Source organism: Channa argus, chromosome 12, assembly GCF_033026475.1.
Source record: "Channa argus isolate prfri chromosome 12, Channa argus male v1.0, whole genome shotgun sequence".
In the NCBI taxonomy this organism is placed as follows: domain Eukaryota; kingdom Metazoa; phylum Chordata; class Actinopteri; order Anabantiformes; family Channidae; genus Channa; species Channa argus.
Genome location: NC_090208.1, coordinates 16022501 through 16035020, shown reverse-complemented (window position 1 = coordinate 16035020; position 12520 = coordinate 16022501). Strand labels below are relative to the sequence as shown.

The 12520-nt window shown below is 37.0% G+C and overlaps 1 protein-coding gene across 1 annotated transcript in view; it reads right to left on the bottom strand.

Annotated features, from left to right (window-relative positions):
• The window catches only part of poln (polymerase (DNA directed) nu), a 52248-nt gene that overhangs the window by 23868 nt on the left and 15860 nt on the right, over positions 1–12520 (bottom strand). The window contains exons 17-19 of the mRNA XM_067523082.1: positions 12203–12268; positions 5982–6039; positions 1020–1097 (exon numbers count right to left, since the gene is read on the bottom strand). Of these exons, the coding sequence (XP_067379183.1) occupies positions 1020–1097; positions 5982–6039; positions 12203–12268 (202 nt within the window). The remainder of the gene's footprint in view (positions 1–1019; positions 1098–5981; positions 6040–12202; positions 12269–12520) is intronic.

Here is a 12520-nt window from a genome sequence, read left to right as displayed (position 1 = left end):
TTTAACTAAGCCTAAAGTAGGATCCTGCTGAAGGTGGGCTCAATAAATAAACACAACACCCACTAAAGACAAAATCTGCAGTGTATCTGCACACAATCTTGCACACACTGCTCTCACAAACAGCAAAGTAGCAGCACATGACACATTTTGGTGTGCTTCTCAGTTGAACTTTCTAGGGACAGTACAAAGTGGTAGTCATTTTAACACACACAGTTGTGCTACTTCTGGAAGGACATTGGGGGACATATTGGGGATGACTGGGTAAAGAGGGGTGTTTCCATGGCAACCTTGCCTCTTATTGCATGCTGTCTGTGTGTAGTTGTATGGGCCTGTGGTTGTGTTGGCTGCTGGTTTGTGTGTAAATTCCTGTCATACTGTATGTGTATATGTTGGATCTTTGTTCTTATCCTGCTTGTGTCCTCCTGCTAACCCTGGTTTATCTGTGTGGTTATGTAAGTGTGCTGCACACTGTCAGAGCCAGCAGACAGTGTACAGCCCCCACCCCACCGGCTCTGCCCTTACTGTCTGCACAGCATGAACCAGCTTTACACCCTGAAGTGACCTTAGATGACAGCTTAGTTTGTATCAGTATTGTTAATGGTTACAAACCTAAACCGACAAAGCCATGTGAGGCAGAACAGCAAGGTGGATTTCAGACACTTACAAGCAAAGGAAACGACATTATGACTAAATCATTGAGACATTGTGTGATTCACATATTGAATTTTTATTATAGACGGCTGTGAAAACGGGTCTTCACATTTTTCACAATTGAACAATGAAAACCTAAATTGTCTTGCTGTAACTGGTCCTAAAACACACGTCTGTAAATTTTGTAACATTCCTCAGCAGAACAACATTTAATGTATACACAAAAAGTTTTTTACCAACTGAAAATGATATAGATACTTTTAGATGGATAATATTAGATAATATTTTTACATGTAAGTGGTTTGTGTTGGGTGAAAGGAAAAACAAAACTCAAAAACTACTTGTTTTGACCTTACATATTGTCCTACCTGCAGCAAGAAATGTCCAGCCTTCCTGAGGAATGAACATTGCCCGAGGATGAACAGTCACCACCTCCTCCTCCTTTCCTGTGAGGAACAAAGACAGACTACTGAGCAATTCGCAGCACATCACTCCTCACTCCAGAGGGCATGGGAACAAATTTACAAAATATGTTGTAATTTGTTTGCAAGTTAAGATTCAGAATAATTTGTTTAGTACAAGAAAGCCAAAGCTTGTTATTCAAGAACAGAAGCGTTTCCAGGGTGCATTTGTTTACACAGTTCTAAATCAAGTAAGTCTCACACTGCAAGTGGCAACCCTGAACTTACACGACAAATAAGTATTGGTAATATAGGTTCAATTTTTGGTGTTTGTGTAAGTGTATGTGTTTCCTATTTAGGGCCAATACAAGTATTTTTCTAACTGAATTGAGGAAATTTTAGCAGAGATAATGAATGTTATGCAAATTCTGCTATTTCAAACAAGTTTGAAAACCTGTTTGAGAGTTAAGATTTGGTTTTAGGATTAGGGTTAGGGTAAGGGTTTAGTTGTGATGGTTAGGGATACGGTAAGGGACTAGGGAAATAATTATATATATATATATATATATATATATATATATATATATATATATATATATATATATATAAAAATTTTTAAATATATTTTTATATTTCTTTATAAAGGGACAATGCATATTAATGAACTTATATGTAAACACACAAGATTATATTCAAGGCTAATTTCCATCTTCAGTTTCTTGGCAGGCCAAAGCCAGCCATGCAACACATAAAATACAATTTACAATAAGAAAAAAAGACAAACTATAGACATTTATACTACAGTACACACACATATGCACACACACAGTAAAATGTAGCAGAACCAAATGAGTTTATGTCAGATTGTGAGAGTATTTTTGATTGCTTAGTTAAATAAGCTAAGGGTAGGCAGATTGCGCACATTACTGTGGGTATTGTATTCCAAATTTGAGGGGCACGGTATGAAAACATAGCCTGTCCGAAGAAACTTTTTCTAGATAGAACTATACAGTCACCTCTGGAACTTGCTCTGGTCGACCTCTTTTGATTTTTAAAAATAAATTCCTTTACTGCGGTCAGAGCTTGTCATGATTCGGTCCTTCATATTCACTTCCTGTTCCAGACCTTTTGTTGATTTCTGTAGTGGGTTTTTCAGTTACTGGGATCCCCTGTATGTTATATTTAAAATTGCTAGCTTTCTTGCATGTCTTTCCCTAGTTTATATATTTATATCAAGTTTGGGTTTATTAGTTTACATAGTGTTCTGACGTTTTCAGTTCAGTTTTTATAAGCCCAATCACTTGCTCTTGGGTTAATTAGTCTCGTCCCTGTTTATTACCTTTATTTTTGGTCCTTGGGTTCAGATTCTTCCTTTCTCTATCCCTGATTCTTTGGTTTTATTTCCTAGTTCCTGAGTTTGTATGAATATTCTATGCTTTAGTTTTCTCTAGCCTTGGTTTATGTATTAATGGTACTATCCCTAGTCTTAGCTTCATCCTTTTGATATTCAAATCCTTAAATTCGTCAGCTCTGCCCTTGTTTAGTCCCTCAGTCTGTGTGTCTGTTTCTGTGTTCCCTGTAATCGTCCTAATGTTATTCTCCTGGAGTGAATTTTGGTTATTATTTCCTTGTCTTTTATGTTCTTCTATGAATAAGGTTTAATTTCTTGGCCACACTCCCTCATCATTTGTTACTTGAGGCCACCCCTTTATACACAAAACATATCAGAGCTTGTCCATATAAGATTTTAAACACAAGGAGTGAGTCTGCATATTTTCCTGGCTCAATAAATCTTGTTTTTTTTAATCCTGCAGTAAGGATATGTATTTGATTTGTTATCAAAACTTTTGCTCATTGCAAATGACAGTTCTTGAGCAGCTTGATGTTTTGCATGGATGTATGACTGCATCATCTGCATAAATCTGGCATTGTACATTGGATGGACAGCTACCTGGGAGATCATTTATGTATAGTCAAAACAATAATGGCCCCAAGACAGAACCTTAAAGTACATCTAATTAATTTTCACAAGTTGTGGACGCTGAATTTTGTATTCTAACACTGTCTTCTTTGTACCAGGTAATATTCCATCCATTGTATAGTGTATGAAAAAAAGTTAAAAGGAGACAATTTATTCATTAAAATCTGCTCCAATTACTGCTCCAACTACACCACCTTTATCACTCTCTGACTTTAATTTTTCCAAGAGAAAGCAAATGGGTGTTGGAGTTGAATGCTCTTCTCTGAAGACAAACTGCATTTGACAAAGATCAGATAGACTTTGATTAAGATGTTTAACAAGTTGCATGCTATGGATTTTTTAAGCATCTTAGAGACTAGTGGAAGGATGAATATTGGTCTAAAATTACTAATTTTTTTTTTTAAAAACCCCAGATTTAAAAATTGGTGTGATTACTGAAAGTTTTCATGAGTTTGGGAAAAATACTTTTATTCGTTGATTCATTTATAATATTGGTAATAGGCGCAATAAGTGATTTTTTATGATTTATGAGAAACATTGTGTTCATACATGACTGGCTTTAGACCACTGATAATCTTGTCTATTTCCAGCTGAGATATAGTACAAAGATTAGAAAAGCGGTGCATTAGTAATAGGGGATATTATATTTGGAACTTGCAAGTCAGTACTTCGTGTTACTTTGTCTCAACAGAATCTGTAAAATATGTGTTTAGGGCTGCTGCAATCTTGATTGGATCATTGATCAACTCCATATTTAGTTGAATTTCCCTGATGCTGTCATTTGCTGCAAAGTTCCCTGTTAATATCCATATATTTGTCCAAATATCTTTAGTATTACATTACATAATTAATAAAGACATTTGCTTTAGCATTTCTTATTTCCATAGTCACCTTTTTTCTAAGCAAGATAAAGATTTGTCTATCGTGAATTGTTTTTGTTTTGATAGCGGGCTTAATGGTGTGATCTTGCTGTTTTATTAATGCCCAAATGGCATAATTTTGCCAAGTCAGATGTTTTTCCAGTGGGCTTGCCTTAAATTTTTTCTGAAATTGACCCATTGTTTCTTGAATACCCTCATGAATACTTTACAAACTTTATCTACCTGTACATATGAGAGATGATCAGACCAGTTTATTCAAAGCAGCTTTGCTTATTTCAATTTATGTCACTGAAATTCACTCGCTGAATGTGCTGTAAAGAGCTGGACTAAAGTGTTGGCCTTAGGAGAAATGGTGAAATATATAATAATATACTATCAAATCCTACGTCAGCATGGTGATACAATTATGTCAGGGTACATGCACAAACACACTGAAAATGCAACTTCTATCAACTTACATACTTTACATGCAAATACAAATACATGCAATCACATCTACATACAAATAGAAACACTGTTATCAGTTGTGATTATGACCTGACCTTTCACCTGAATTTAAAGAAAATGAAAAGATTACTGATATAAGCATCACAGATGGAGAGAAGAGTGAATGCTGATGGAGGGAAAGAAAAGATGATGTGAGGGATGTAGCACCGACTGGAGGATTTGATGATGAGGGGCTTTGGCAATCTGAGTGAGTAAGGAGCAGAGGTACTGATGTTAACACTTACAGTATGAATCACAGAGAGAGAGAGAGAGAGAGAGAGAGAGAGAGAGAGACGCACAAACAGTGAAAGAATAAGGAACAGAAATATAGTCATAAAGGTGAGTGTTGCACAACTGGCTGTGACTGATGTCCCAGGCTACATTGATTCTGCCAACGGTCATTGCACAGACAAATAGTATCCGTGCAGTCACAAGCCCAAGCCCTCATACTTGGATAAATCAAATGTTGGGTGGAACTTAAACATTCACTGAGGTGAGATAACAGTGAAGTTAGGGATTTAAAGCAAGAATTTTAACATTTAACAAAATAAACATAATAGTTTAATAAAAAAAGCTTTGCATATTACTGGATGGCCGGTCACGGCCGTGACTCTGATCTGTGTTGTCCTGGTTACCGGTCCTTTCTCTGCCCCTGTCTCTCTCTCCTCCGCTCTGTCTAAACACTCTCTGCTGGTTTCACCTGTTGCCAACCCTATTTATACTTCAGTCTCCAGTTTGTTTGCCACGTTATTTTCCTTGTGGATTTTCTCCAAATTTTTGCCCGAGCTTCCTGGTATTCCTGTCTGTACCTGGAGTCTTCCGTCTGGCCTCAGAACCAGGGAATCATTTTGCTCCCGGTAATTAATTGTTGGACCGCCAGTCCTCATTCGCTATTCCTCCTGGTAGTAAGTGACTCTTTGCTTACTGCTGGATTGTTATTTAAGGAGAAGATTTTGCGCAAGTCCCTGTAAGCGCACCATCTTATCGTGGATGATATTAGTTGATACTTGTTTATTTTTTTCTTTGTTCTCCCTGTTTTGTTGTGTGTGTTTTTTTTTGTTTTGTTTTTTTTAATTACATGGACTACTTCGTTGTGGACACTTTTAGTTGTTACTTAGTTTTGTTTGTTACTTTGTATTATTTTCTGTAGTGTTTCATTCCTGTCCTCACAGCCGCCTTCAGTTCTCCCTCCTAACCTGGATTTCACCACTACCACGCTGCAGAGGATTTCCCCTTGCCAGTCTCACAGTAAGCCTTCTCTTCCTGCTGTTTATTCCCTGTATCCATGCCATAATTCATCTCTTCTCTCTTTTTTAGATCTGTGCTACATTGCCAGTTACCCGGTCTCCTCTGCAGTGTGAAACCCCCTCCCCTTATTTGAAGTAAACTGCCTTTGCTGCTGCAGACATTTTATCATCCTCATAAACCTTCTTTACTAGCTCCCTGCTCATAAGTTTTTGTATACCCTAAAAGAAGTGTCAATAACCCACACCCACACTCCTAAACATTCATCACAGTCCAAATTATGTAGGAGGGCTGTTTCTGTGTGCAGGCGTGTGTGTGTTAATGAGTGCACCTTACCTTGGATGTACTGCTTCTTGGTGATTTGAAGTGGCTGTCTAGGCAGGGCCTGGAAGTTCTAGTTTGGAAGAAAACAAAATTTATAAGCCAACTGAATAGTAACATAATGCATTCTACAGAAATTATTTCCTACTGTGTTAAAGCCTAAATAAACAAATACAGCTCTGCATATTTGATAAATGTCAGCAGTGTATAAATTGTCTGCATTGCATGTTCCTTTGAGGCTGTAATGGAAGAGATGGATTAGGTGTATTAAAATAGAATCAGAACTTTCCTCCCTAACTTTTAGTACCTACAAATTCATTTTGTAATTTTTCACATTAAAATAATACTGATGCTATATGTTTAAAAGAGGCACTCCAGTGACCTAGTATAATGTCACATAAAGCATGCAAGAGGCTAAAAAGAATTAAAATAAAAGTAAAATGCAACAGATCCCACTGCATAAATATTTGAAACATACATACCGCATGTAGTCAAGAGTGTATAAGGAGAATGATGGGATGTTAAAGGTTATTAGCAGGGACACAATAACATAGACCACACTGGTTAACATGGAGGGACAGGGAAAGAAAACACACACACACACTCATATATAGATGGAAGGAAACAAGGTCAGAATCCACCACTCATTCATTATTTATTAGTTGAAGAGAAAGAGAAAGAAGGAGAAAGTACAATTGTGAGAGAGAGGTTAGGGGGCATGACTGCAGTGGCAGGTGTTGATGGTGGAAAGAATACATCAGGGACCAGGCCCCATGACATAAGCACAGCATCAGCATATTTTGGTCTTTCAATTGTTGTGAGGACATTGTGCCGTAATGCTTTCCCTAGCTTCTTGCCCTATGTTTAGCCATCCCAACTAAATCTCTAACCCCGTGTTAACCCTAGCCGTAAACCAATTCTGGCTCTTACACCAAAACATGTCTTCAACCATAAACAACCCATTGAAGTTGTCAGGACCACCCAAAAAGTCGTCATATCAACAGTTTTTAACAAAAAATTGTCCCTGCAACCATAGAAAGACAGATCTAGTACACACACATGCATACACACAGACCTGCAATGAGTGTTTGTGTCAGAGTGAATGGGAAAAAGGACAGGTTATTAAAGAGGTGTTTGTGTGTTCCTGTTTGTGTGTTCTCCTGTGATGTGGCAGGTGATGCGGTGTGTCACATGTGATTGCTCAGCTTTCCCTTCAGGCACAGTGTTGCAGTGATGGCAGCATAAATCCGCACTCAGCACGCGTGCACATACATGCACACACTCACCCACACACATATACACACAATTTACAGTATGGAGCAGTAACAGGCTATCAGCACAACAGATACCTATCCTTCTAAAGAAGACTGAGACGTTTCTTCATGTTCTAAACACACAAATACACACATCTTGTTGCAACATAAAGCCAGACAAAAGAAGGCCTGACAAGTAATGCAAATACAAGAACCTGCTATAATGCTCTCATTAAAGCGGCAGTATGCCACAGTTCTTCCCCTAAATCATTTTCTGTAGAGGGAGGAGATATGTCTGCATTTTATAATGCTTTGTAATGACAACAGGCATTTAAGTCAGTGGTCAACACATTTAGGAGCCAACTATCTAATTATTGTTAATAGTTCAAGATGTAATATTGTGGAGTGTGTGGTGCACTGTGTATTGAAAGCAATCAAAACCTCAAAATCAAATCCTCCAAAAAAAGAAAAGTCAAATGTAAACATGCAAAAAGAGAGATGAGAAAAAAGGAAAAAACAAAGAAACAAAGAAAAAGTCAGGCTAAAGAAAGGAAGGAAGAATAGAGCAAAGATCACAAGATAAATATGGAAAACATATTAAGCAGGGGTGTAACTACAGTACATCATTGTAGTCTGAGAGACATGTATCAGACATTCTAAAATATGAAAGTCTGGGTCAGCTTGCATTGCTCACTGCAGTTTGAAACACACAAACACACACACACACACACACACACACAGACAAACTCTCTCTCACTCTCTCTATCTCCCGTATGTCATTCTCAAACAAATAAACATATTGTGTCAACGTTATTACAGAAGCAATTCTACACCATTCTTCTTGTGTACTGGCCAAAGAGCTTGATTAATGCATTATGGTGGGTCATGTTTGGTGTGTCCCCTAATTACATAAATGTGTGAATTAAAGAACTGACACAAATACTTTCCATCTGTTGCCCACACAAAAATGTAATATTCATGGGCTGTCATACACAAAACAGACAAGACAGAACCAAATGCAAATATGGGCCACTGACTGCAAAACGCATCAACACATGATTGTGTTTTACTGTCTAGGGGCTCATTGACCCTGAATGGGTCACTTAATTGTAGAGATGTGCTTGTTCTCCATAATGTCTTTGCACTATTCACAGCAATTTTTCTTATTCTCTATAATAACACGTTGTGTGTATTATACACTACTAACAAAAAGTTAGGGATAGTCGACTTTGGGGTGAAATGTGCCCTTAAATGTGCCTGGATTTGAGTGGCATTCATCATCCAGTTTCTATGGGGCACTGTTCACAATGAAGTGGTCAACAGCATAGGATGTGGCCAAAGAGCGTCCATTTCTATGGCTTTCTGTGACTCTTCCAGTCTCTCTATTGCAACCTGCTGATGACGTTCTGTGACACTTGAAGCCTCACAATGGTCAGGTACTGTTAATCAATTGTTAGGTGTCGTCTTGATCTCATGATGTCAAAATGTGAACAGCATGATGTAGAGGACTGATTTAATACAAATTGCCATTGAACATATACTGGTTGATTCATAGATCAGACATGATTGTTTTGGTTAATCAACTTGTTAGAGAAAAGCTTGTTATGTAATAAGTACTGAAACATTCAACAGTTGGAGGTTTGCTTTCAAAAGTTTAGAGAAGTTCAAATTTAGTTTATCTGTAAAGGTTTTGTGCATTTTAGGTGCAGTCTGAAACGGATAACTAGGTAAATTTGCAAAGGTAAAGTTTGTATTGCAAAAGGAAAGCCTTATAACTGCATCTACATTTCGATTCTGTTTGCTAATTATATCGATCGCTGTCATTATCTGGAATGTTTAGTCTAAAATAAAAAAAAACCTAAAATAAATCAATCTGCTTGAGGAGAAAAAACTAATGGATACATAATACATAAAATAAACCACTAAACTATTTACCTACTATAAAGCTGGCTGAGCAGTATCCTTTATGTGGGAGGTCATTGCATCTGTACTTGGAGCCATGCACATAACATTCTGAACTCAAAGATCTGCAAGATGAGACCTCAATTTAATATTCAATTTGTATAATAATTTTAAAAGCTAAAGATACATTTACTCTGAAAAGCTGCTCAACTAAATTATTATACCACTGCAGCTCTGCAAGCATCCTGAATATGTAGCAAACCACAAAGCAATGTTTCTACTTTAAACAGTGACTCATTCTATGTAAAGTATTTTAAACTTCTCTGTTAGTGTATCTGTAACTAATTACACACAGACTGTGAGCATAAATTGAATGAATTGTACACAGCAAATTTGCCTATCACTTTCATGAATGTAAATCTGCATCAATCTCTGAAGAATACTGCCTTATTAAACAGATGGAGACAACTGAACCACTGTGCTGGTGTGGGGTCATTTAATCACATTTCATCAAGTTAATGACTCACACTCACAGAACACACATGCATGTCGGTGCAGAAACCCGCAGTACTAAATTATCTCCATTTAAGCAGCAACCACAAACAAACACATTCATCAAAATCCATCTGCTTCACTTGGAGACAGACTTGGCTGCAGATACCATAAACAGCCTATACACTCACTGATCAAGTGTCTGACTGGCAAACAAAACTCAGAGTAGATGACCCTCTAAACCCTAAGTACCTCCTGGCTACGGTACTGAATAAAGTTAGTTTATTTAACAATAGCCATGGTCATTTGGTTGATATACTGTACTAAAGCTGGTAAGGGACTCTAGTGGTCTTTTTATGGCATTTTAACCTGGCAACTGAGGGGCCTTTTAACTTTTGCCCAAATTCAAACCAAATGGAGTACAAGAAAGCATGGGTGAATATTTTTTTATGAATAATATAATCCTGCACAATATCTCTAATCAAATTGAAATAAATGCACGGACTTATATCTGTGTATCCACACTGCTGAAATTCTTATTAAACACTGATAATTCTGGAGATCCTATCTCACTCTATAAGCCAGCAGAGTGGTCAATACAGCTTTTTAAATAACTTTGACAGGCACCATTTTGATAGGTAAGCAACACAAATAAAGTCACATGAATACACTCAAACAATCAGAAACCTTTAGAAGGGAATATCAGCAGTGCTGCCAGTGCTGTCCTGTGAGTCTGTATCAAGGGTGACATCAACAGTACCTCTATATAATATGTGATGAACCATCATTACTAAAATATCATTTTTATATTTCAGCATTACCTTTTTTTATAAGTTACATATTGGAACTTTAATTACCTTAGATATAAGCTACTCTCGTTCTCAATCCCCCTGGTCTCTCTCATACATTGGTAACTAAAAAAAAAACAACCCACTACTACAGTAAACTGTTTGGATTAGCCTTGGGACAACTTTTCTATATGCAGCACCTTTCATGACTACATGCAGAGCAATATTAAACATTAAACTACTTGACAAACCCTACAGCTCAGTTGGAAGTATGGGAACAGACACAGTTGTACAACCGTAAGACAAAATACACAAATATCAATAATGCAAGAGAGCAGTATTCTTCCGTTTTGCCATTTCAAATATCTTAAATGGGCACAGATTACCTATAAAAACTCAAAGGTTTCCTTTAGAAGGAAGTACATGCAAAAGAACGCAACTACTAAAGAACTCAAGACAAAAACAACAATTAAATAATCCAGTTCAAAAACTCAAATCCACTGTACTTCAAGCTTTAAAAAAATGTTTTACATAAAACAGAAAAGAGTAGAAAAGCATGTCTACATGTATTATCTATATATTTGCTTGAATTAGTACATTAAAAGCTGTTGGGTGCCACTGGTGTATAAAATACATTTTAAATGTAGTAAAGTCAGGCATGAGTTTAACAGTGCAAAAAAGAGAATTAGAGAGGGAGCAGATGATACAGGGAGGAGTGCTGCATCAAGAACCCAGCAATCTGAATTGTTTCCCCACTTAGTGTTATTAAGGATGATGGTAGAGTGGGGGAGTTCAATCTTATTTGCCTCCTTCTGTTTCACTACTGTTAAAGGTGTTAATGAGTGGGAATGTGTTTCTGAGCAGAAGAGAGAAGAGATTGAACAGAAAAGAGGCATGTAGAAAGGGGGAGAACAACAAAGGGGCGCATATGTTAAGAGTATAGAGACTAAATTGTGGGAAAAAAAACAGCAAGAGTAAAAAAAAACAGGCACACAGTGTGACAGAGACCCAGGGATAGAAATACTTTAAGCAGGAAAGAGAAAATCTGGAGCCTGAATCCTACACATATTTTTGCTTTTAGCGGATAAAAACAGATGAGGCGAAGCAGAAAAGCCTCAATTCCCTCTGCAGAGAGACTCACTTCTTGCAATACTTTAAACTCAGCATTAGTTTTCTGGCTGTCCTGCTTTAATTCATGCACCGCTTTATGAAGGCTAAGTCCCTCTGAAACATTACTTATTTGAACATGTGCGTGTGTGTGACCTGTATGTGTGTATGCAGAATGGTGAGGGACAGAACTCCCTTTTTGTCTCAACTTCAAACTACTGTATTAACTGTAGCTTTTATATTCTTCAAAGCAATAACATTTGACCTATTGGTGAACATTAGTCTTCAAATAACTATGAAATAATCAAATTCACATTATGATTAAAATAATGATGAGTAAACTTCATTTATGTGGTAGCTCTCACTACAGCCTTCTCAGTTTAAACCTACTTCACTTTGCCTTGTTTGTTCTTAGTGTATATGTGTGTGTGTGTTCAAGGTACTATGAATATTTAAGTGGGATTATTTATTGGCTTTGTAAAGCTAGTTCACTGTACAATGGCTCTTATAGTCAGACCTTTCCACCCAGATGCAGACCACAGTTCAGAACTATGGACAGCTCCACTAACTTGAAACGGTTATCATCCTGACAACATATGTCCCATCTAATCAAATCAGTAGCAGCCACTTAATAGTCCATATTAGTAATTGAAAATTTTCAAGAGAGACGTGATGGCAGTTATACAGTACTTACTGGGTGTTTTGCTGAGATTCTCCCAGTCACAACGCTGGTCTGGCACCACATAGAGGAAATATAGTTCTGAAGAGTTTTGGAAATGGGTCAATACAGAAGAAATTATTACATAGAAAAAATAAATGTTAACATTCAACAACCTGCAAAATGCTGAGGTAAAAACAAATAATTTTGATCATTACCATTCTTATTACAGTGTAACCGTTAATTTATATTTTAATGTGTCAGCTATGTAATGTTTCCCTATAGCACACTCCAGTAAAGCCTGAAATTAACAGCTCCTTACAATCATTATACTGTTGCATTTAGAAAAACAGT